The sequence below is a fragment of the Micrasema longulum genome, unplaced genomic scaffold (genome assembly GCF_059751315.1).
Source record: "Micrasema longulum isolate JH-2025_06_02 unplaced genomic scaffold, ASM5975131v1 h1tg002305l, whole genome shotgun sequence".
NCBI classification, from domain to species: Eukaryota; Metazoa; Arthropoda; class Insecta; order Trichoptera; family Brachycentridae; genus Micrasema; species Micrasema longulum.
This window is the reverse complement of record NW_028279457.1, coordinates 67,304-94,350: the sequence shown is the minus strand read 5'-3', so window position 1 is coordinate 94,350 and position 27,047 is coordinate 67,304. Positions and strand designations below refer to the sequence as shown.

Genomic DNA, 27,047 nt, shown 5'->3' with positions numbered 1-27,047 from the left:
GGTTTTAAATAAATGTAAGTCTCATAGAGAAAGAAGCAATGTATTAAGATAACAAAAATACAAATGAATGCTATAAATTATTAGAAAGTAGATTCTTTAGGCTTTTGTTGAACATTTGACGTTTGGATTTGCATCAGTCTGCCTCTGAGGTAAAGAATATATTCTCTAACAAATAAAACTGGATTTAACTCAATACGGACTTTTTTCAGTCATTGATGTTTCAACAATTAAAAAAAACATATTTCAGAGAATTTTTGGTATTTACAAGGGTAAAGATTGGTTCGTTACACATGGTAAAATAATCATTATTTTTCATATGTTAATATCCACATTTACTTACGAAAAGTCACAGATCAAAGATGGACGAACTGAATATTTAATTTTTCTGTAAATGCCTAGACTTCAGTATCCTTTGTCAAACAGGATCTTCATTTCTGTTGAAAACATTTAGTTTTAAAATGCATAATTTTATATAGCTGCAAAGGTAGATAATACGTTAAGAGAAAGGTAAGTGGTAAAATATGCGGAAAGGGATTTATCCGTGGAATAATTTATCGCAAGTCAAGCGTTTCAAGCACGCACGCCATTTTACCGTTTAGTTTTTTTTAAACAAGATATTTCAAATACCTAAAATTGCAAACTTATTATATTACCACGTGAGTGAAGAATTGTAATACAGATATAAATTATCTACAATGTATGAATTAAAGTTTTTTTTTAGTCTAATCGACAGATTGGCTTTAGTGAGTATATATTATATAATAACACTTAATATGAACAATCTTAAAATCTATTTAAATTTACAAAGGGATAATTATGGCATAATCTAGGCGGGCATGGTAAGCGTGTCATCGCGAATCAGGAGTAACAACACCACTTTCTTCTTGAATGCTTGCCTTTGCTGTAGGAACACATCGACAGTACCGTTTTATAAGATTTTGTTCACTGTTCTGAGGATCTGTGGCAGAGGGGAAAAGAATCCGATGTTAGTTTTATAATTTCCCACATCAAAGACAACATTGGTACGCAAGTTACGGTGAGGTACATTAAGGTTAATCTGAGCAAGAATATCGTGGGGATCTATACAGTTAGATATTAATCTATCCAAGAATATCAAACCAGCCAAAATCCTTCTGAATTCTAAACTGCTATTAATAAATAAACAAAAACAAAACCTTATACCATTTTAACGTTACATTATAATTTAGCTAGATAATTAAACAAGTTTTTTGTGTCCATACCGATGAAAAATTAAGTTGTGTGTGAATCAAAAAGAAAAAAAAATACCAGCTCCGTGGCGAAGTTGGTTAGACGGCCAACTGAAAAACTGGCGTCACTGGATCGATTCCTGCCAGTTACAAGAAGAAAAAAAACAGAAAAGATTTTTCCTCAATCCATAATATCATCTCTTTTCCACCTCCTGACACGCCTCTAAAATAGAGGCCCAGTGGTTTATTCCTTACGAGTGTTTTCGACTCGATGGGTACTTTCAGGTTAAAAATACTGAAAAAGAAAATCAAGTGGCGATAAGTCCGCTTCGTAGTGAAGTGTTTGGAGTGTTTGTCGGACATGCTTGAGGTCCCGAGTTTGATTCCTGGGAGGGTCAATATGAAATATTTGTTTGTAACGAGGGGTTTACACTGCAATATTTCAGTAAATTTCACTGTCCTGGATTGGCACCTGATGGTTATACTAATTACCTTACCCTCCTCTATTTTTATTATTATTATTATTTTTTGTTATTTGTACATTAGCGGGCTTATTGCCAAATGGCAATTTCTTCCAACCAACCAATAAAATAAAAGTTTTATGTTTATAATTCAGGTTACAGAACATATTCAATAGAAAAAAGTTTAAAAAGCTAAAAGTATATAAAAATAGAAATAAACGTATTTGTTTATAAATTACCTTAAATCATAACTATTACTCAATGGGAAAAAGGAAAAAAGAGAGGAAAAAGGAAAAGGGAAAGTAGGAGAGATTAAGGAAGAGAAAGGAGATGTTTTTTCAAACGTGATTTAAACAGAGATAATGTAGTAACATCTTTGATGGTGGGTGGGAGATGATTCCACAGTCGAGCCGCATGGACACTAAATAAGTTAGAGAAGAAGGAGGAATTGTGGATGGGTATTAAGAGAGTGCCTTGAGAATTAGAACGAAGAGGTAAACCATGAACTGATAAGCGTTGAAATTTTTCACGCAGGTATATAGGAGCGTTAGGACTATGAAGTACATTGAACAGAAGTGAGAGGGAGTGGTAGTCTCTCCGCTGTCTAATTTTGAGCCATTTCAGTTGCCTACGATAATCAGAAATGTGGTCATATTTCCTAAGACCAAAAATGTACCTTATGCATGTATTCTGAAGTCGTTTAAGTTTATCGAGTTGCTTACAGCTTAAATCAGTCATAGAAACATCAGCGTAATCTAGAATGGGTAGTAGTAATGCTTGTATAAGGGTGCATTTAGTACTAATGGGTAAGAATTTTTGCAATCTTCTAAGTGAGTGTAGACTGAAACATATTTTGCGGCTTAATTCATTAGTATGAGCTCGCCAGCAGAGGTGTTCATATGGATGAAAATATATTTTTTATTTTTTTATTACAAATGGTTGTACTCCTAGATTTTTTACGGATTTCCTGTATTGAATAGTGGTACCATATTGACAATAAGAGGATTCAGTGAAGGTATGTCTAGCTTACTAAGCAATCTTTGACTACCTGCAAACATAATTTGTGTTTTAGATGGGTTTATTAGTAAACCATACTCTTTTGTCCATGTTGACACGCAATTTAGTGTATTAGACATCGATTCTATTGCTATTATTATCTATTATCAAGATACACTGCATACTTTTTTCTAATGCCCTATGCACCATTAAATGCGGATTAGGATTTGACGATGACGTATTGAACACATTAAAAATTCCAACGTACTAGTAACACCAGTTTATTGGTAATTTAGAATGTCTATCAAGGGTTTGTAAAAAAGTAAACGAATGTGTGTGTACATAACTAGAAAACTAGGTTTAAAGAGTGTTTCACATATAACTGGAATAAATAACAAGTATTTTAAAGAATAAATTCATAACGCGCGTAGCATTCAAACAGCTTGCATTTCCCCACTAGAAGAAAGTTAGCTAAAAAATATGTACTAATAATAATAAGAAATAAAATGTTTTAAATAAAAAAACACCGATATAACTTGTAACAATCAAAGTTCAAAGCTTGTATTACATGAGTCAGAAAATGGTACAAGATCTTGTCCAATTTCTTGTACAATAAATATTTTGCTAAATCTTCGGCCATTTTATTCACTGTTTTACACGGGACAGTCACTGGGATTGAAAATATTCAAAAAAAAAGTTGTCTTCGTACTGTGCATACTTACGCACAATTGTGCGTAGACGTTTTTGATGCCATGACAGATAACGGTCAGTTTCACTATTGATAAAGCAAGCTATCTTGTGACTACGCCGACGCGACTGCTGGAAGTATATTATTATGCGACCAACAATCAACATAAAAGTTATAAATATAACATGGATCATGAACCTTATTAAAAATCAGTACTTCTAGAAAAGAAACGCGAGCGTGAAGTGAAAAAGTGTTGTAAAACAAATAAGATCGAGGATAAACAAAGTAACACGAGCAACAACAAATACGCGTTGACAGTTGAAAGTGACAGTTATCAGTATTACAGTGGGGGGATGTGAGCGTGTAGTGTGCAAAAATGTGTGCAGATCTTGGTTCAAATGTTTGTTGAAAAATAAGAGGTGTTCAAATTTTTATGAACTTGACCAAAGATTTTACCCAATTTGTGTATTACACGACACAACATTTGCTGACTCAAATTTTAGGCAAGATCTTGTACCATTTCTTGACCCATTAAATCGTGCTTATGGTATACCACTGATTTGATTAATTATTGAATTCGATTTATTACAATGAAATAACTTTGTTTTTGTATGAACCACTTTATGATTTTAAAATTTAATTACCAACTAGTTTCGGCAAAACACTATGTCTTTATCAGGGTTAATTACAAACTAACATTGTATGTATATATATGAAATTAACACGACGAGTGTAGAGTGGGTATCGCTAAAAAATAAGATAGGGGGTTAAAACTGGAGGTTTATGTGTGGATTTAGAGAGAGGGAAAATATTCGAAACAGAACTATTGCTAAAATAAAATTGATTATGAATAATATTTAAACTGTTATTTACATCCCTTCAAATTTCTAATATTTTGTAGTTACTGAGTGAACTTCCGTTTTTGTATATGTGTAAAATTTCAATAATATTTTCAAAGTTAAATTAGTGATAATTTATGAAATATGTTTTACACACTTCGGAAAATTATTGTTTTTAAGACATCTCGTATGTTTTCTAACTCTAGAAGGTTTTTCTAAAATTAAATGAATAACAGTCGTCACAAGTTAACTGACAAATGCCTGATTTATTTTTTATTTTGTATTTTTTAGTATACTTCCAATATTGTGGTTTCTGTAATATGCTGATCTCGTGACATCCGGCAACTCTTTAAAAAAAAATCTTCTACATCGTCTATAAAATAACACAGTCATTTCATTCTCATAAATTAAATAATAATTTTCCAAAAAGTTAGTTCTTCAAACATTAAAAAATAATTTAAAAAATATTAAATTCTTTTTTTTCAGCTGGAATTAACTACCGACAGAAGAAAAAAGCTAATTTGTGGACACGATATGCTTTATTTAGAAAGCAAATATGAGAAATAGTATAAATACGATTATTAAGTTTAGTGTGATATCTGTTTTCTACATATTTGTTTCTATGGGATCCGTCTCACCAACGCAAAATAGTTTCATGACGCCGAATTATTTATTACGATCATATAATATTATGACCTTTGACGGGCCGATATCAAAATTATTAGCAGATCACAACAGATGCAATACCCTTAGCAAAAATGACGAGATTAATTACTCGAATTTACGAATCAAGAGATCCCCTTTCAAACACATACATAAAAAAATACACCACTGTAAGAAACACCATAGAATTATGACGTTATATCAAATGTATTTGATGAAGTATTTCGATGAGCAAAACCCATATTATAAAGCCAATTTTGTTAGTTTTTATATACCTTTTCCGGCCATTACTTTGTAATAAAAGTACTTAAATTATCCCGTTATTAAAGATTTTACACCTTGTTAAATTGAGTTTTCATGTCCAGGCGGATAAAGAATACAGTTGGCTCGATGATTTGGGAGTCACATGAACTGTAGTACTCTCTTATAATAGAGAAAATCCAAAAGACGTTTCTGAGATATCTCTACATGAGAGAGTGCGGACATTATCCTTGGCTCTACCCAACCGAGTTTCCCCAGAGTATGATAGGCTAAAACAGAGACTAGAAGGAATGTGTAATTGACTATATATTTTTATTGATTGTTACTCGGTATGGTTGACGATTTTGAGATTATGATGAGCATTGATTTGTATGTTCCTGATAATAACCTAAGACAGCGTCAGCATAGATTGTATCATAATTTAATATGATGGACCAATTTGCCGATGGTTATGCCTGTTGGACCGTTATGCTAAACAACATTGCTCCGAATGTTTATTTATTTATTTAATTATGTATATACACGGCACGTAGTGCCTTTAACTATTAAAAATTACATAGTGCGTATAAGTAGTATTGAAGTAAACACTTCAAATAATATACAGTAGACAAACGAAAAGAAAGAGCATAAAAAATTACATGTACATATTATACGCAGTAGTTTCATACAATAATCACGCTAACATATTGAGTAAAAAATCAATTATTTCAGGCCATGTAAAAACGTAAACGTTTTTTTCGTAAACTAAAAAAAGGACAGATTTACATATTTAAATCATAGGGTACATTGAACAAAAAAAAAACAAAATAAAATAATTAATACAAAGGAAAAAACTTTTTTTTAAAAGTTAAAAATAACAACCCAAAAAACATTAAATATCATCATCATCATTCCCTTTCTGCACCTAATGGTACGTTGGGCACTGCATTGGTAAACCAATTGCAGCGTAACTTGATAATTTTTGTTACATGCAGGTAAGATGATCAGTTTAACACTTCAGGTACCAGTCCAGGGACTAAGAAATATTCCGGTATGAAAACACCCTTATAAATTAATCTTTCATATCGATCATGTTGGGATCCGAACTCGAGATTTCTTGCATGGTAGGCAAACGTAATACATATTCAGAAAGATATACAAAAAGTTGATTGAAAGCAAAACAAAATTAAATATAAATATTTTAAGTACCTACATAACTATAGCCTAACAAATGTAAGTTACCGTTCACCATCTTTGAAATAATTGAATAGAGTTGATTTATATAAAATATACTTTTTGTTAAACCTATAAGCAACCTCAGAATAGTTATTGCCGAGTACATGATTTCGATATAGAATAGCATTATATAAGTATACCGTTCGCGAATTGTTGCAACTAAACGAAGGTACTTGACGAGTCATTTGTCCAGGTACCTTGAGGTTAATGAGGGCTAATAGTTTAGGACATTCCCGTGTACAGTTGACAATCTTAAATAAATTCAATAAATCTATAAAAGTTCTTCCCTCAGTTAGTTTTAACAAGTTTAAAGTATTTAATAGGAAGTCATAGTTAATAAATTAATATCTTATTTCGAGTTTAAAGTCAAGTATCTTAAAAATTCATAATGGAATCTTTTTTTTTTTTTGTAATTGCACCACATCAGGCCAGGAAGTGCAATAACAGTGGTGAATTACAACACAGAAAATCCAGGCTTGAGAAAACTCAAATTATTATTTAGTATTCTAACCGGGAGTCGAACCCGAAATCTTCCGGGCGTGAGTCAAGCGTCTCGACCACTACACAACGGAAGCCGTTTTCAAGAGTACTTCAAGAGTACGTTGATCTGTTCCATGTATCCGAAGAGGTTTTTCGGAACAGGATTCTCCTACTCCTTTGACAAGAGTATTTTTTTCTTTTTTTATAATATGTACGTCTTTAATTTTAGATTGTAATGTATAAATTATGTTATTTTAAATAATTGAATTATGTTTGAACGTTTTCGATTTCGATCTCAGGAAAAATTCTAAAGAAGGTAATCGAGTGGAATAGTTCGTTCGCCAACCATACTTCAGGTGCCAGGTTCGATGCCTTGCAAGGTCGACGTGAAATATTGACTAAAGTGGTAATTCGCTGCAATATTTCACTGTCCCTAGACTAGCACCTGAAGCGTAGGACTGATCCCTTCACCTACATGTAAGCTATGATCAAGGTTCACAGCATTTGGTGTTCCAATGAAGTGCGTTATGCACCATGAGGGAATGATGATGACGATTGCAAAGTGAATGAATACTTTTAATGAATTTGTTTATTTGAAAATAACATGGCTTGTCAAAAATGAAATATGATAATATTATTATTAAAATTGCACAAATGCAAAAGAGAGATTTAAATAAAACGAAACAATAATATGTAAGTGAATAAAATTTTAAGCTTACCTGTACAAATTGATCATTCTTGCCTTTTTTAACGAGTGCTGATTGAATGTCACATGATTATTTCTGCCTGATATCAACTTGAAGATGAGTCAATGGAATCTAACTTATGTGACGTCGATGTTTTGTTTTGAAAATTATCTGATGTGATTTAAATATATTCAAAACACAAGGCACTCAATAAGTGTCAACTAAGAAATGTAGGTTATACGAGTATACAAAAGGTAAGTCAGATAGACACCGCGTTCGAGTAATAAATTATTGGCAACATACTGTTAGTAAGTGCGTTGTAGTGAGTATTATTGTTACAAAACGCGTCACGAAACGGCAGAAAAGTTGATTTTCGTTTTTATATTAATCTAACGCGTAAACATCACGCGAGAATAAATTTAGGAGATTTAGAAACGTAGCGTATCTATATTTTGAGTATTTATTTTTCAAAAGCAATATACATATGAAATTCCGTTTGCAATAAAAGGGAGTTATGTATATAATTTGTGTTTTACTTTTATTTTTAAATCAATAGAATATACGTTCTTTCTTTATTCAAATTAATGCTCACCTGTGGAATATTTTAACTAATTAAAGTAACGACGTTTTCTTATAATTCCAGTGTATTTTTATTTAATTCCAGTGTCAAATCAATAGACGATACATTTTGCTTTCATTTAAATTAACGGTTATCTATAGAATATTGTCATTAATTAAAGTTACGCCGTTTTCATACATATTATGATTCCAGTGTATTTTTTACATTGCAGTGTCAAATCAATAGAAGTTACATTCTTCCTTCATTAGAATTAATGGCCATCTGTCTACATATTCTAATATAACGTAAAACATACGCCGTTTTCATATGATTCCAGTGTATTTTGTACATTGTAATGTCAAACCAATAGAAGATACGTTCTTCTTTCATTTTAAATAACGGTCATTTATAAAATATTGTCATTAAATAAAGTTACGCCATTTTAATTTTATGATTCCATTGTATTTTTTACATTGCAGTGTCAAATCAATAAAAGATTTTCTTTCATTCAAATAAATGTCGTCATTTGTAAAATATTGTAATTAATTTTTTACGCCGTTTTTATGCAATGACTCAGATTATTTTTTTAACCTTGTAGTTACACCCCCTTTTCAGAATATGAACGCAGGATACATACATAGACTCTCTGATATTTTCTATATTCGTAAAATTAAAACTAATCATCGGAAATATTCTACGATCCCTCGTATATGTGAAACATTTACCAAGTTTTTAATAGTCTTGATGTATTTAACACTCCATACAATATGTACAGAAGATAATTAATAGGCTTGATTCATGCTCTTCATTCATAATTCATTAAATCATTAAATCAAATGCAATTTTCCACTTTTACTTTCCTTCAATCATCCTTTACCACTCCTTATCAATTTTTTTTTTTTTCCACCATCTCCTTGATCTGTCCATATTTACCTTATTTTAATATGTAGCATATTTATTATTTTTATAGTTTAAACTTTAAGCCGTCGTCGCTTTATTATTTAGTGAATACATATAATTGGATGGCAGGCCCTACTATGTATAGATTTTATATAGTTAAAAAAAATAATTTAACCTGTACATCTGTTTGTATTCGAAATAAATAAAATAAAATAAATTAAGAGCAGTATTATTTGGAACATAGGGTAAAAATAACAGTAAGTAAACAGCTGGCTTATAATGTCTTGAAATTATCAGCACTTTATTATTTATATCAATAGGTAATTTCATTTGTTTATAATGTGAACACTTATCAGTTTTACATTTTAACATAACTTGTTTAATGATTCAATATTAAATTTCCTACCTATATTTTAAGCCTATTCTATGATGACAAATATAAGATTAAAAAAACATTCTGCTGAAAATGACATGCTAAAATCTATCAACATTCAAAACAATAACGATATTAAAATGATAATGTTATTAAAAAATATACAACGTACACTTACAAACTATATTGAGAAGCAATATTAAAAATTTAATTTGTAATATATAGTTCAATAGTGTAATAAATATGTATTATAAAAATCAGAAAACACTCTAAATTATGTAAAAATTAAAATTAAAAGCAATGGAATGTATAATATTCACGTGTTTTAAAACAAAATTGAATAAAATTTACAGACAAGTAATTAATTAATAATAAAAAAATTGAACAAACATGGAATTATTCACGAAATTCACACAATTTAAGTCATTTATAATTAAGTTTAATTATTTTCTATTTAAAATTGTATGTTTCTATTAAACTACTTTATGCTTACTTATTTTATATAATTTAATTATGTGGTGAGATGCCCTATTTGTTGATTCAATAGGTTATGCGAAATATTTATCACTTAAACACTATATCAGATACACGTGAAATATAATATAATATTAAACTCACCCCTTAACTATTATTTAAATCCTCGTATAACTTTCTAAAATTCCAAATTAATATTTTTCATAACGAAGCCTTTCATTTCCCCTTAGTAAATATATTTTTATTTTATTTCAAATTGAAGAAAAAGATTTAAAGGAGATAATTTACAATTTTTTATTAAGTGGTTTGCATACACTTGTGCTTAGCAAAATAACAAAAAAACGTCTTTTAAAATACGTTTAATGATAATTTCAAAAGTCAAAAACGGAATATCGTCACTCTAATTCGCAAAACTCGCAAGTTCACAAATGGTTAAAATGATATTTTGGTGTTTTCTGTCAGGACATTCACACAGTTTTTCAATATTAACGATTAAAAAAAAATTCGCTAACATTCGCTTACAAGTAAAAACTGTTTTACTCTTCCCTGAAAAAAAGTAAGTTTGGGACTTACGAGTTTTACAAGTTAGGTCGACGATATAGTTTTTTTTTCAATCCGTTATTTTAATTATGCGAAAAAAGATTAAAACATATATTTAACTAAAAAATATTTCAAATAAGTATATTTTTCTTATTATTGCTGTTCAGTACACAAAAATAACAATAATAATAATATTTTATATGGATAACAATTAATATTTTCTAACAAATAATCTATAACGAATCACATGAATTTGACTTAAAATTGTGAACATAAAACAGATTTATAATTATTTTATATGCATCAGATAACAAGAGCATAATTAAAATACTTTAACATTTAAAGAAAAAAACGGTTATACATGAAAAATAAATATTATAATTATTTTTACATGTTTAATTTTTCTACCAAAAGTTTTTTCTATAGTAGATATCATGGAATGTATTAATATAATTTGATTCGTCAAAGTCAATTTTTAAATATTGTAATATTAATTAATAGTTTGAGTAATTTTGTCTACTGAATTTATTACTTGTGCTATGAATAAAGGTATTTAAATTTTACCACGTAATTTCTTCTACATAGATAAAATTCGGATTTATTGTATTATTACTATTTTTCCAAATGAAATTTCCACCTGACTGCAAATATTTTACACTTAGAAATATGTTTTTATTTTTTTAAATCCTGTTAGGTTTCAGAAATACATTTATTAAAATAATTATAGTTTAAAATACTCATAAACACAACGTTTAAAAGATGGAATGATAATTTTGAACTCAATATATCAATAAAACTGTTTAAAATATATACATCTAAATTAATTGATAAACAGAAAAAGAAAAGAAAAAAAGACTTTCATAATTTCATATACAGACTTTCATAATATATAGGCTTGTGAATGAAGAAAAATGTTTATAGGGAACATATATATAAACAAATAGGGATATAGTTTTTTTTTTAAATCATGATTTTTATTATAGTATTATTATATTAAAATTACGGAAAATCTTAAAAACTCTTATGTAAATAATAAAAGTGAAAGAAATATCCAGCTCGTAGTGTTGTGGTTAGCACGTTGAGATTTCCTGTTATTACCATATAACGTTAGTTGGCACCCGAAACCTGTGAGAGATTTTTTTAGTCGTTTAATAAGTTATCCAAGATATTGCTGCAAGGCAGTGCCCCATGCATTATTAGGTGCAGATGACACAATGGTATTATTGATTACCAATAATCACTTCAAATAATTGAAAAATAAAAAGTATAAAAAAATAGTTTTAGTTTGTCCAAATTTTTGTAGACAAGGACTGGATTTAACTCCCTGGGGAGCTGCTAATATTAACATATTACAACAGAGATGAAGTGTTATACAGTGTATAAAGTGGCCACTTAAACCAGCCAACGACAGGTCATAAGGCTTGTAGATGCCTAGACTTTTATATAACCTTCTCTAAAATGTTCTTCATCTGTGTTGTAATATGTTAAATAAAAAGTAATTGATATTGTTAATTGAACCGGCATTTACTTCGTAACAATTCATTATAAATTATTATGAAAATAAAGCATTGTTAATAGTGTTACACAATTTTAATTCTTTTACAAGAACACTACTACAGTTTCGGGAGAGCACTCCTTCCATTGACAAATGGTGATAAAAACGTTTGAAGTTTGATGTTAAAAAGTTTTTATCACCCGTCGATGAGAGGAGTGCTCTCCCGAAACTGCAGTAGTGTTCTTGTAAAAGAATAAAAATTAATAACAAAGTTTTATTTTCATAATAATTTTAAAAGTACTTGTATTGGATATTTTTATGATTTTAATAACGAAATGTTATACATAAAAACTTTATACACGGATGTTACTGAAATATAGATGTTAAAAAAATATTTTTACATAAAAGAGTAATATTTACACATAATTATTATATTTAAGATTGACACAAAAAACAGTGTGAATGCGTAGTGAAAGTATGTAATCAATGTGATACTTTATATGTAGACTGGCTTTCACATAAGAATATGCACGCTAACACAAACAAATAATTTGTGTAATATATGTTTATATGTTGGTAAGATTACATTTTTTACATTTTTTTTGCAACACAACAGGCCAGGAGGCCTAATTACAGTGGTGAATTACATCACAGAGCACCCAGGCTTGAGAAAAATCACATTTAATTTTTGTGTTCTCACCGGGAATCGAACCCGGAACCTCCCGTACGTGAGTCAAGCGTCTTGACCACTACACCACGGAGGCCGCCGATATGATATGTGTAATGTACAATAATGTGTTCTTAAAAGTTGGTAAGATTATTTAATGTGTTGGTACAAATCGCAACGTTGATTGGTGAACTTCATTTGGCGACCATAGCAACGTGTGTTTGTATACGGACAAAATACAAAGACTACATGGTTATATAGTTCAGACATCTGAAGCTAAATATTGGAACTGCAAATTGAACTATTTGACTATTTGACCAACTCAAAGAAAACTTGTTTTATTTTATGACGTGTGTAGTGGCACGTCGAATTTTTATGCTTAATTCATATTTATTAGATATTTTATGTGATCTCTGTCATTTTACTTGATAATATTAATTTATTTAATTTTAATAGGGGTTTTTTACATCTATTACACAACAGTGATAAATGCATAAATATGTATACAATAACAGAGCCAATAAAAAAATTCACTTAAGTATAGGGAAGTGAAAATTATTATTTCAAAATACTGATGTGCTTTTTAGAGCAATTAATTTAAATTTACAGCAATAAAGACAGAATGAAATTCCAAAATTTTTATGTGTAATGAATATGTAAAAAAAACTACGAGTTGTCTTTTGACTCATACACAATAATCGAATCAATTTTAACATTCTAATCAAAGTCATCTACTTTTTTATATTAATCTATTACAATGTATTTTTTGTCGCTTTATTATCCTTGTATGAGCAAATTATAATTTCAACCACAGCAGTGTTTAAAAAAATAAATACACCATAGTTATCCTATAAGCGTCCACATTCTTATGTGAAATAGAAAATACAGCATGTTTAGAACGATAATGCGTTTACATTGTTTCTGATTAGATTTAAATATTTAAAATAATTGATTAAAAAAATTTCATCGACAATCATTTTCAAAAAGATATCTCATAGTGAAATAAGGTCTATCAAATTGATTTATTCGATACACTTGATGTTAATGAACAAAAATAATTACGGTTTTGAAAAATCTGAAGAGTATAGTTTATTTATAGAAGATATATAATTTAGAAGATACATTTGAGGGTACTACTTGCAAACCCGGCAAAATCCAAAATCTAAAAAAAGTGAGATATTAATTGAAACTTATTAAGAATACATTTTTTTACAATGATTTAAACATTTTCAGTTAAAAATACGGCTTTATTTATAAGAACATGACTTTTAAATTATCGGATTTGTTGCAAATATGGCAACCGCTACTTGAGTATTGTAAAGTTAGAATGTATAAAATTAAATTTACTATTTCACTGTTTCTTGATATAATCATCCTTATGTCATCACTGTTTACGTATAAAATATTTACTGATTATAATAAAATATTGAAGTTTTAAAAAAGTTAAAGTTTAGTATTGTATCAGTTATTTGTGATTTGCTCAAACTAAAGAAAGATGGATTTTGCCGGGTTTTGTAGGTTTTAACAAAATTTATTTCTAGTATTTAACTCTATGTAATATGCTATCTTTTTTTAGCATTATAGTATTAATTTATTTTAAACATAAATTAGCAGGTTGAGTAACGAAATCAATAAAAAAATAATAGGATATTTAAAAGAAAAGTAATTGCCGATAATAAATATTACTGGTGCGGTTACACTGATGCACTGGTGTAACTGATGTAACAATACAACCATATTTTGTACTTATGGAGTAGCTTGCAGAATGCATGCACCAAACACAACCAGTAAAAGTGTTTCAATCAATATAAATACTTAAACAGTAGATTGTACAGTTGTTGTGAAGAATATGTATATTTGGTAATCAGAAACATTTATGAAGAAAAATAAATCAAAATTCAAGCAAAAGGTCAAGGAATATGTCTAAAATAAATTATAAAATTAATATATGTACATTGTTATTTTTATAGCCCACATATGAATATGTTTAGGTGTGCCCTATTTTAAGATTCAAAATAAAATAAATATAAAAAAATTGATAATGTAAAATTTGTGAAACTGGTGTTTAACTTGGTAGAAACTTTTATTTTTTATTATATAAATAAAACACGAGTGATACTTTAATCCACAAATTTGGAATATCCAGTGACCGGTTTCATCTATTTCGCGACATCTTCGAGACTGGTATCTTTATTAAATTATACAGAACAGAGGTAAGGATACATAATTCAAAGTTATATGTAAGTAAATTAAATAAAGTTATTTTTATCTTAAGGATCATTATCAACAAATTTTCTATGGGTTAACTAATGAATTGATATAATGCTATTTTCAATTTGAACATTGAACAAAACAAATTGAACAAAAAATTAATATAATGCTATATTATATCAATTCATTAGTTAACCCATAGAAAATTTGTTGATAATGATCCTTAAGATAAAAATAACTTTATTTAATTTACTTACATATAACTTGGAATTATGTATCCTTACCTCTGTTCTGTATAAATACATTTAACTTTTTAATAAAGATACCAGTCTCGAAGATGTCGCGAAAGCGATGAAACCGGTCACTGGATATTCCAAATTTGTGGATTAAAGTATCACTCGTGTTTAATTTTTATTTATATAATAAATTACAATGAACTTCCATCAAGAATTTTCACTTACAAACATAAATGTTTTGGTAGAAACTGTAAAAATAAAATATTGATAAAACAGTATTTATTCTAAAGAAACTGGTGTATCAGTACTTTAGTTGTAATGTTTGATGCTGTACATTGTGTTTAATGTATTCGTTGAATTTATACATCTGATGTCATTGGGATCATTGGTATAGATAGTGAAAAAGGAGTAATTGGTGCATCTACAGTAATTAGGGTCATTGGTGAAAGATGTGTCCCAGGTGCATATTATGAAAGTGGGGTCAATGTACTACTCGGATTTCTGGTGCAACTAGTACAAGTGAGGTCCTCGGGAAAACTGGTGTAGCTAGTGCAACTGGTGTGAGTGGGGTCATTGGTGTGAGTGGGGTCACTGGTGTGAGTGGGGTCGTTGGCGCAGCTGATGTCAGCGGTCACTGATGCAGTCGGTGTAAGCGGGGTTATTGGTGCAGCCGGTGTAGGTCGGGTCGCTGGTGCATTTGGTGTAGGTGAGGTCGCTGGTGTAGCTGGTTCTACCACCCCATCTAGAGGTAGTGAAAGTCCCCAAGTAGTAGCGCGGCTGCCGCGGCGGCTGCGGCGCTATCGCACGGGGGTCAGTACACCCAGCTGACGGGAATCCACTGCGGGGTGGTGTGGACGCGCTCTATGGCCGACTCCAGCGTCGCGATGGTCTCCTCTATGTCGTTGTTGACGATCGTCAGGTCGAAGTAGTGGCCGTACATCTGCCGCAGCTGCTCCGACTCCTTAGCCAATCGCTCCAGACTGCCGTCGTACTGAAGTGTCGAAACAAAAACGAGTAAGATTAAATACCAGAAAAAAAATCGAGTAGGTTTTATTACAAAACAAAAATTGTAAAATAATTTTTAACCTATAGGGTATTTTCACAAGTCAGGAATAACATTAAAAATACAATGTATATTTAAAATAGATTTTTACTATTCTAATGATAGTCCATGCACTTTGTAGCTGCAAGACGATTAGTAATCTAGCTTCAATAGGTAAATGTTATCAACTATCAAATCTCCAAATTTAGTAAGTGAGGACTAGAATTCCAACCGTCCATGCGCTCAGTAGCTGCAAGACTAATTGTTATCTAACTTCTATATTTATAAATTTGGTTTTTATTAAATTTTTTTAAATATCACGAAATCTCTAAACTTTATTGTCAAATAAAAAATGTAAATAGGGGCTAGATTTCTTATTGTATATGCGCTCTGTAGCTGCAAGACGTGCTGTAATCTAGCTCCTGTATATCATAATTGGAGACGAGGAACAAGAATCCCAACCGTTCATGCGCTCTGTAGCTGCAAGACGTGGTGGGATATTTATTTATTGTACAGCGCCCTTGAGGTGATTTTCACAAAAACGGCGCTATAAAAAATATCCATATATATATATAACCAAACAATTATAACAGTCCAAAAACCGAGTACGCGCATCGAACTTAAGCCGACTAAACTAATCATAAATGAGTAGTTTTACGTTTCAGCCATTAGTTACTCTGTGTAAGTTACTTAATACGCAATTACCGATTTAAATTCAACTATGCCGTATTGTGTCGTTTTTAAGTGTCAAAATACTGCTGGGATTAAATAGAAATATTGTGGGATCACATGTTATGTGTAAGTAGAGAATTCATAAATAATATTACTTAAGAATTCGATTATTTTACCGTCTGTCAGATTGTGAAATAAAACAAGATGGCCATTTTTGTTATTATTGCAAGGGTGGTGGAATTTTTTACCCGTCTTTTTATTGATAAGCCTCAATATAATATTAAACGGTATTAATTTACTTAATTACTTAATGATCATTTAATGTTTTATTACGTTTGCCTACTAAAAGTACCTGTTTTTTTTGTGGTCCAGTCAGTAGTTTTGTGGTAAAACAAAACGTAACATATTATGAAATTAATTAAAAAATATTTTTCGCAGTCTAACAACATTACGTGGCCACTTCTCGCAACCGCGCAGGCGGGATGTTGTGCAGGGGGGGATAATTGGGAAAATTTTGGACACAGTGTGATGTATGCAAACTTTGTATGAATTCAAAACAAGTTATAACTTAGAATTTTCGAGTTTAAAAATGAGACCTTACAAAACGGCTCGCAGTTAGCTTCTCGTCATTTTGACGTCACGCGTTATGACCGCCGCCTGCGCTTCTAATAAACATTGCGTACAAGTTCGGCGCGTAACACGTCATACGTCAACGTTTGTCCCGCAGGACGCGGAAGGGCCCATTTTCAGATAATTAAAAATATGCATATTTTAAACCTTTGTAGAAAATTTATCCGATACCGCAAGAAAAAAATATTATTACCGTTACCATCGTAAGTTGACGGAAATTGATTATTATATATGAGATCTATCGATCGGTGAAATAAAATTTTAGCGGAATTACGTATTTGCGAAGTTGCAGCAAATACAATTGGATTGATTGAGTTTATGTAGGCGTATAAAATATAACAAAAAAAGTCAATGATTTTACGCAAAAGCAAACTTTCATGTTATATTATATTTTTATGTTTTATTTATTTATTATTATTATACGGCACGAGTGCCTTCTAAAATATTAATTATAACATTATAATAAGATCAGTTATAAAAAAATAATAAAAAAAACAAAAAAATGCATATAAATCATATAATATGTATGTCAGCATACAAAAGATATAAAAAAGTAGGTATATTATAAACATAAAATGAGTTAACAACAGATCATTAGCATAAATAGCTTTTGCAAATAAATCGTTAATCGTTACTATAGAACATCGTAAAATATTTATAAAGAGATGATTTGAATTCGAAGAGCCTCGAGTTAAAAATGCCGATATGAGGAGGTACAATAATTTCCTAGTCTGTCTAGTTGAGTGACAAATATAGTTGGTTTGAGAAGAGTGACAGTAATATGAGTATTTTGTCTGGTTCTACATGTTGGTAGGTTAATATTTATTAAATCTAGGTGTTCGCAATAATCGAATTTAGAATGAATAATTTTACATAAAAATAGTATTTCTGTTTTTATCCTGCGATCCTCCAGAGTAGGTAAATTTAAAGAATTTAACAAAGAAATGTGGTTAATTTTTTCTATATTTGAAATAAATAAACCTCAAAAATTGTTGAACTCTTTCAACATTATTTATGTGAATTTTGTAAAAAGGAAACCATAAAATAGAGTTGTACTCTAATCGGCTTCTAATCAAAGATATAAACAAGAGTGTCATTATTTTAACTCATTCAAAGTCCTCTATAGTTCTAAGAATGAAACCCAAAGTTTTCATACTTTTAGAAGTAATGTGGTTGATGTGTCTTTTAAAGTCAAGTTTTTCGTCAAATATGACACCAAAATCTCGAATCTCTGTGATTTTTTCTGGTTGAATGCAGTGGCATCTTTGATACCAAATTTCTAGTGAAGCTCAGATTTTAAGGATAAGTATAATATGCGTAAATGTTAAGTAGGTGCCTATTGTAAATAACACAGTACGGCCTATGTTTGTAGATATATATATATTTGGATAATTTATATGGCGCCATTTTTGTGAAAATCACCTAGGCATCTATGAGCATTTTTAAATTGGTTGGTAGTTTTTTATCTTTATAATGTGATGATATAATGCGAATTAAAATACATATTAGGTACTGGTGAAAAGCAATAATTTCTTAGTGAGGCTCAGCCTCACTAGCTTCATATGCTCCGTCATCCCTGGTTGAATGTTGTTTATTGAATACGGAAATAAAATCGGAGATTTATTTCTACAAAAAGATAATAATTTACATTTATCAACTTTGGAAAACAAATTATTAGAGATACACCAGTCATTTAATCAATTTAAATCGAATGATGTGTGTAACAGTCATTTTCATCTGTTATTTTCTTGTAGATCTTAATGTCGTCAGCAAAAAGAAAAAAAAATACATCAATTAAACATTCAACTATGTCATTTATAAAAATTAGGAATAATGCTGGCCCTAGATGGCTTCCCTGTGGTAGACTACTAGTAGCGGGAATGGCACGAGATGTACGTAATTTTATTTTAACAAATGATTCTCTGTTAGCTAAAGAGCTTGCAAACCATTTATCCAATATGTCGTTTCTACTTTGTGAAATTCGTATGCGAATATATGGTACCAATTAGTGTGTAATATATTCCTTTATTGCTGCGTGATTTGAGAATACCATGCACCCAGAACCTTTTAAAGCCTTTTTTCTGCCTCCTCACAATACAGAGAGTGTGACAATATATTCACAACATGAATGAAAATAGTTCATAAAATGTACCGCCGCGCTACTGCAATAATTTGTAGTATGATTAGTAAGCGAAATGTAGCGCAGCGCCGCTGACCTTTAAGGGTAAAAAAAGGGTAAAATAAAAACCAATAAATATAACCGGAAACAGTCTTACATCGTTAATATTCTGCAGAGCGGGGGCGGCTATGAAGATAACATAGGGCGCGAACTCAGCAGTCCGAAGTATCTTGAGGGCTTGAGGTTCCACGTCTAGGATGGCCATTCTCCTTTCTGCGTGGATCCTTCGGATGGTCTCCAGTTTGGTGCCATACATAGCGTCTTCGTGGGTGCCTGGAAATAACAAAAAATACATTTAAAATACTAATACAAATTTAATAATTCGTAAGTACATTTTTGGCCTTTTATTTTTTTCAAACTTCAACACGACATTTATATGCTACAATCATACTCTTGTCTGCACCCGATGGTGCATATGGCACTCCATGGAACACCAAATGCAGCTTATATCGATCATCTGTTACATGTCCAGGAACATGAAATATTGCAGTGTAGAATCAATATTTTATGCTAACCATCCCGGGAATCGAACCCGGGACTTAAACTATAGTGGGTAAACGCGCCAATCATAACACAACGAAGCGGACTTAACTCCAATCGGTTTCCTCATTCGGGGTCAGAAAATGTTAATTGTAAAAAAAGGGTTATTTTCAAATAAACCTCGTTTATGTGTGCTATTTCCACTTATTAAAGGTTGGAATTGTAATTAAAACTGAACAAACCTACAACATTGATGAAATAATAAAAAAACAACATAATACAACAATTTTAAAAATGCAAATACAATATCTGTGCTTTGAAGAATTTAACACGGCAGTCCACATTCGTCGTAAAAATGCTTATTTAAGTTATAATAAAAATCTGAAGTTCGCTTTGTTTGTGTTAGTGAAAACAACATCAGTAGTATACGCTATTTTAATATGTTCAATTATTACATTTAATTTTATTTTATAAAGTAATTCAACAATGATACGTACTAGAAAACATACAATTTGTCGATACAATTCACATGCATATATCTTCAATTGTAGAATTACACAAAATATAAAGAATTACGTTTGTCGTTGTTTTTCTAAATATTAAAAAAAATATCTTATCCTGTATACAATGAAAATAAATTGTACATGTGTACTTCTTAACTAAGATTTATTCCTAAGAGATTATTTGCAAAGTTTAGGAGAGTATTGTGAAAAATGTGTTTTTTTTGTTAGATAAAAACATTATTTATCATTGAAAGTTCTTTATAGGTGGAAATTATTTAATTTTGTTAAAAAGTTATGGTGTTTTGGAAATAGCACAATCACAAAATCTCGTTTCTTTAAATTTTGTTCAATGTGACTTACGTGGTTTATCCCTTAATGTACTTAATTATATATGTCGATTTTTTATGTATGCGTTGTTTTCATTTAAATTATTCTGGTTGGAAAAATGAATTAAAAAAATAAATATGTTCACATACATCTGCGCATATCTAATGAGAGGGTTTTTTGTTTAGTACTAAATTTAAAGGTAAGATTGGGAATATGGCGGTATCTGGTAGGTACACAGATACTTAAGATATTGGTTTTAGGAAAATTACCCCTAAAAAGGAGGTTTAAACGAATTTTATGACACGTAAATAAACCCTGTACGTAAGAAGTCATGAATAAAAACGGTTAAATTTGAATTAACGAAAGATCTCATCTGTTTTTGACCAATATTGAGACATAAGGTACAAAAAGTAATCGAAGTCAGTACGTGTTAAGACTGAAAATATCTGAGACCAGTTATGGTAAATAATTTAGGATTCTATTTCTGAGAGCACGAAACATTCGTTGGTATGAAATTTATTTTAAACCGTGCGTGTTTTGAGCAGTTGAAAAAGACAGAAGTAATTGTGTTGGTAATATAATTATAACAGGGTATTTTCACAAATTGGGAACCAAATAAAAAATGTTTAGAACGGATTTTTACGATTTTAATGATAAACCTAACTATCAATGAATAAAAACCACGTTTTCATTTATAATTTTCGGGTTTAAGAACAAGTACTTACAAATCAGCTCGCAATTGGCGTCACGTCATTTTGACATCACACATCATGGCCGCCGAGTGTGCTTCCAACACACATTGCGTACTAGTATGGTACGGTAATGTAATACGGGTCTTTTGTCCCATAGGGCGCAAAACGTCTCGTTTTTAGGTAATTCAAAATATGCGTAATTTAAATCAATGTAGAAAATTTATCCGACGTCGCACAGAAAAAAACCTTTACGTTGCAATTTTTAGTTTATAATTATAATAAAAAAGTGCAAATACCCAATTAAAATATAAATAGGGTTATAAAAAATAACTCTATTCATATTTAAATCGGGTATTTTTTATACCACTATTATTACTCTGCCAGCGAAGAGGAATTTATGAAAGTAAAAATACTGTAGAACTCCAACTATCCAAATAAATTGGGACAGGAGCCTATTCGGATAATTTGTTTTTTTCCCGAAAAAAGGGTCTATTTTAATTAATTCCTGTATGTAAAGGTATGTTGAATATAAAAATGAATTACTAAAAGCGAAGAATGAGCTTTTATTTAATTAAATGAAAAGGCAAAACTTTTACATGCTAAGCGTAGTTATAAGTGCTGTACATTAGTACAGTATATACGTCCCGTATTCTAAATAAAAGTCATTTCTTGCTAAACATCTCTGTCAAAGTAATCTTTTTGACTATCATCATCCGTTTTCGGGCAGCTAAGTCATTATTTTGCAAATCGCAGTACGTTTACGTCTTAATTTTTTTTCTGAAATTCTGATAGCGTCTCAGGTAGTCGGAGTTCGGATAGTTGGAGTTCTACTGACTTGACTTTTCTGGAACTAATGTTTGCCTTGTATGACTAACTACGTGGGAAAGACAGTTTTTTTGACGTGATGTATGCCTTAAATATTCAAATGGATAAGTCGAAATGAGATCATTAAACTACCTTGAAACCTGCTTAAATACGAGTAGTTAGAAGATATAAAAATATTCAAATTACTTAAATATTCGAACATATTAAATGGTGAATATATTCTAATATTTTAACCATGAAAAAAATTATAATACCTTATATGTTGAAAATATTCTAATATCGTAAACATTGAAATTATTTTAATATTTTTAATGTTGAAAATATTTTAGTGCATTAAAATAAAAAAAAACCCTAATTTATCACTTGGGAAAGAAACATTTGAGTTCTTATCATTTATATATATTTTGAGTCCATTTTCTAAAAGTCATAAATGACTTGTGTTAGAAAAATGGGGATCAAGTTATGATCCGTGTATCCACAACACTACCGCGAGACCAAAACCCGATTCTGATACGTTTATAACCATATTAAAGCCCCGTGGGCATTTATAAATAAAGTCTATTTTTGTTCTGAAACACATTTCCATGATCTATATGAAATAAAAAAAAAAGAACTATTATTAATACCAAAAATGACCAAATTCTATCGATGAAGTTATTACTCGTATGTATAAGTGTTTCATGTTAGTTTAATTTATTTTAAAATATATATTTTTTTTTCGAATACAAATTTCGACAAAAGTAATTATTGCTAAAAAAATCCAAAGCTATAATATACGAGTATATAATATGGATCATATGGCGAATAATATTTTTAACTTTAAAAGAGAAAAAAAAGTGTCTGTTAGTCCATCTCAAAAACTTCTCTCTGCCGGTCACGGTAAAGAAATTGAGCGTTATAAAATTAATCACCATCGAGTATAGAATCCAAATGGCTTAAAAAACGATTTGGAATCTATTCTTTTTTTTGGAAGTGTTTAAAATTAAAAGAGTTTTTACTTCTGATGTTAATACTTGGCCTTTAAAAAATCGTTAGTGAGTGGTAAGATAGAAACATGTGTAAAATAAATAAATTCATATAAGATTAGTTACATGCGATTAAAGAATTGTGGTTAGAAATCCCATTTAGCAAGGATAAAGGTATTCGTCTTCCCAACGTGTGAGTGTCTTCTGCGTAAGGAGGATCTGAACGGCATTATTCATCTAGTGCTCAATAAATAATAGATTCTGTTCCTTTCTCTCTAAAATATCCAAATATTCCCCTTCGCAACACGCAAATCCTACTAAATTCTCCTAAACTTCCTATTCTTGTTAGAATTGAATAAAATACACCTTTTTCGCCTGTGATATCCACCTACGAAAAACGTGCCATTGACAAAACAGCAAAATGGTGATACACCACCCCCATAAAAAAGTGTTTAAATTTGTCGGAAAACATTTTCTAAAGTTGTTTGTTTTGTTACATACCATATTCCAAATACTCGTTAGCTGCGATGTCAGCCATCATTTCGTCATGAGTGACAAAATAATAATTCCTGCCATTCTCTTCTTCAGCTCTCGGAAGTCTGGTTGTGTCTGAAAATAAATCACCACAGGATTAAATACGTACCACAATTTTCAGTGAATAGGGACTTTGGGGTGAATAAATACTGGTCGATTATTTAAAACTGGCGCGTTCGCAAAACTTACACAAACACATTTTGTAGTACCTGTCCATAAGCGTATGGTATCACATCGCACGGCCTACGCATTATGAACATAATTTCTCTCTCTCTTGCGGTCAGACACGCTTATGAGCGTGACATGACTACTATTGCTTCGTTAGTTGCTAATAATATGGTAATAAAATATACACCGGATGCTTTTGCGTTCATTTGAACTTTGCTGCGATTCTTTTGAGTAAAAATATGAAAATATATATTCAATGCTTAGCTATGAATTAAAAACACTGGTTTATAAACATATTTTTTCATTTAATCTAATCATGTATTGGCCGATTATCTAGTATTGGCGGGTTCGCAAAACTTACCCAAACAGATTTTTAATGTGAACCTAAATATTCAAATTTAGTTAAATACGCTATGTTTTTAAAAATCCCTTTTGGATTAGAGCAAAGCAGATACAATCAGTTAAGAAAATGTCGAATATTTAAATAATAATGTGACGCTCCCAAAAAATTTTTTTGGCCAAAAATGGCCCCAAAAAACTAGTCTTTTCATAATAAAGTTTGTCGAAAATTATGAACACGAAATATCAATGAAAAATGTACTTGTGTAAAATATTACATTTTCTTAACTGCATTGTATTTTTTTCATATACACAACCCTCTTATCTAACACGGATTATCATCCCGTTGGTTTTAAATGCGTTTCTTTGCGAACGCGCCAGCTCTAGTTAATCGACCAGTACGTTCGCCAGGAAAAATGAAAAATCATATAACTTTATTTTGGCTAGAGTTTATGACTTAAATTCTGTTTTGTTTTTAAAATGTCATATATTTTCTCATCTGGAAATACTAATAACAGTAATAAAAAACCAATACAAAAGTACATTTTAAAATGTTTTAAGGTTTAAAGTGTTTAATTTAACGGGTAAAATATAACATCGGTTGTAAACCTATTAAATATCATATATTTTACCTACTATAAATAACAATTTTATAAAGAAGGCCAAATGTTGTTCGTCAAATAAAATTATAAATTATTTTATACTGTCATGTATACTTACAAGTATAACCCAGTTATAGCGCGAATAGAGACAAGCTAAAGGGTGATTAGAGACGAGTTGGGTTGCAAATAGAGACGAGAGTGCATGGACCTAGTTTTTGTGGGTCGTGCAATGAAATTGATTTATTTAAAATTTCAAGTACATAAAATAAGTGCTTTGGCGGACTTATTGCTAAAAGAAATATCTTCCAGCCCCCCATTTATTAATAATTTTTACATTTTTAAATAAAAATTTAAATTCTATTTTATTTTATTTCACTATCCAGTTTTACTGTTCTGTGTTTGTTATTATCTCAGATTAAATAAATAGATTTCCTGGTATACTAATTTAATAAATATTAGTTTTGTTTTTCCCCCAAGAAACAATATTATTTCAAAAAAATCTACTGTCTCTATTGACCCCACTACTTTCCCTATTCATATTTTTGTACGGTAAATAGAAACAGAAGGTCGTTAATATATTTTTTTCTCTGTGGGTGATGATTAAATCTAATTACGGTCAATAGAGGTGTAAAGAGGAACAATTGTCTTAAAAAACAGCGTTAAAAGTATTTGTTTCCCTAAAAAATGTATTTTTGGTGCTAAAAGAACTGAAACGTACATATTCGCCCCTGATAACCAGTACTGTAATGATTTTTTTTGAAATTATGATTTGCATTCGTATGACCCAGAAATTTTTTCCGCACTGAGACCATTTTCGGTTCGTTGTAATAATCATGTTAGAATATAAGAAACAAGTTGTAGAGCTGGATTTGAACCTCGGACCTCTGATTCGGAGTCCGCGAGTCCAGAGTTCTACCACAGGACCACAACACAAATCAACTGGTATTAATTATTAAAGTAGAGGGTGTTTTTTTAAAGTATATTATGTACGATAAAATGAATGCCGAGATCAGTAGATTATGTAAGGTTAAAATGAGCAATATCGACAAAATCAAGAAAGGAGTTCTGCGGTTTGAAGCTGTAGAGCGAATAGACAGCGAAAGAACGACATGACCATAAATAAGATGACGCATAAGGACATAAATAATTACACATAAGGCAGCCTCCGTGGTGTAGTGGTTAAGACACTTAGTGTAGTGTAGTGGTTAAGGCACGGAAGGTTTCGGGTTCGATTCCCGGTGAGAACACAAACAATGATAATGTGATTTTTCTCAAGCCTGGGCGTTTTGTGCCGTAATTCACCACTGTAATTGCCCCCCCCTGGCCTGTTGTGATGCAAACAAAAATAAATAAAAATATAAATAAATACAAATGTTGACGGATGCAAAAATAGAGGGAGACCAAAAAGAAAGACTTGGCATGACCGATTCTAACAATTACTTGAAGATGGACGTGTCAAAAGTCGGAATAATCGGCGTGCGTGTATGAGAACATGTATAATTGTAGAGAAGCGAGGTCTGCATCTAAAGACAGTGTGATATGGCATTTTATCTTCTCTGACTATCCCTACAGAGAAATTACGTCAAGTTTTAAAAAAAATATTTTGTATTAATTAATATACATAGTTACATAAAATGAAACATGTTTTTTTTCTATTACAATCTACTTTCATATATTTACTTAATTTTAAAACTGTAACTTTCCGAAAAAGAAACGAGCCCTTGTGCTTGGAGAAAGGCTTAAACTGTTATAGTTATTTGGTAAAATGAATTTTTATGTTTTTGAATATATATGAAAACAAAAAAAATGTATACAAAATAAAGTGAAAAATAGAAAACAATTATACAGTAATCCTAACTAAAATAGGAATACTGTTTTTACTTGGGTTCAAAAAATTTATTTAAATTTACTTCGAATTTATTTAGCGCTCGATTAGTTTTAATACTTATAGATTTATATTTGTTTGCTTTCGATAAATATGTCAGTTGGCCTTCCGTGTATGCAGTAAAAAAATACATCAAATGTATTATTAAATAATCTTTTCGACAAAATGGGAAACATTTTGTTGTTATGGTGTCCCACATATACGTAATATAAAATTATGGTGTCATTAAACTGGTTTATTCATTCATGGTAC

The 27,047-nt window shown here is 30.4% G+C and overlaps 1 protein-coding gene across 1 annotated transcript in view; it reads right to left on the bottom strand.

Moving 5' to 3' along the window:
• Window positions 1–14,976: 14,976 nt before the first annotated feature.
• CASK (peripheral plasma membrane protein CASK) overlaps window positions 14,977–27,047 on the bottom strand; it is a gene marked incomplete at its 5' end in the record, with an annotated part of 76,862 nt that continues 64,791 nt past the window's right edge. The window contains 3 exons of the mRNA XM_088239915.1: window positions 14,977–15,943; window positions 19,573–19,748; window positions 23,769–23,876. Of these exons, the coding sequence (XP_088096041.1) occupies window positions 15,764–15,943; window positions 19,573–19,748; window positions 23,769–23,876 (464 nt within the window). The remainder of the gene's footprint in view (window positions 15,944–19,572; window positions 19,749–23,768; window positions 23,877–27,047) is intronic.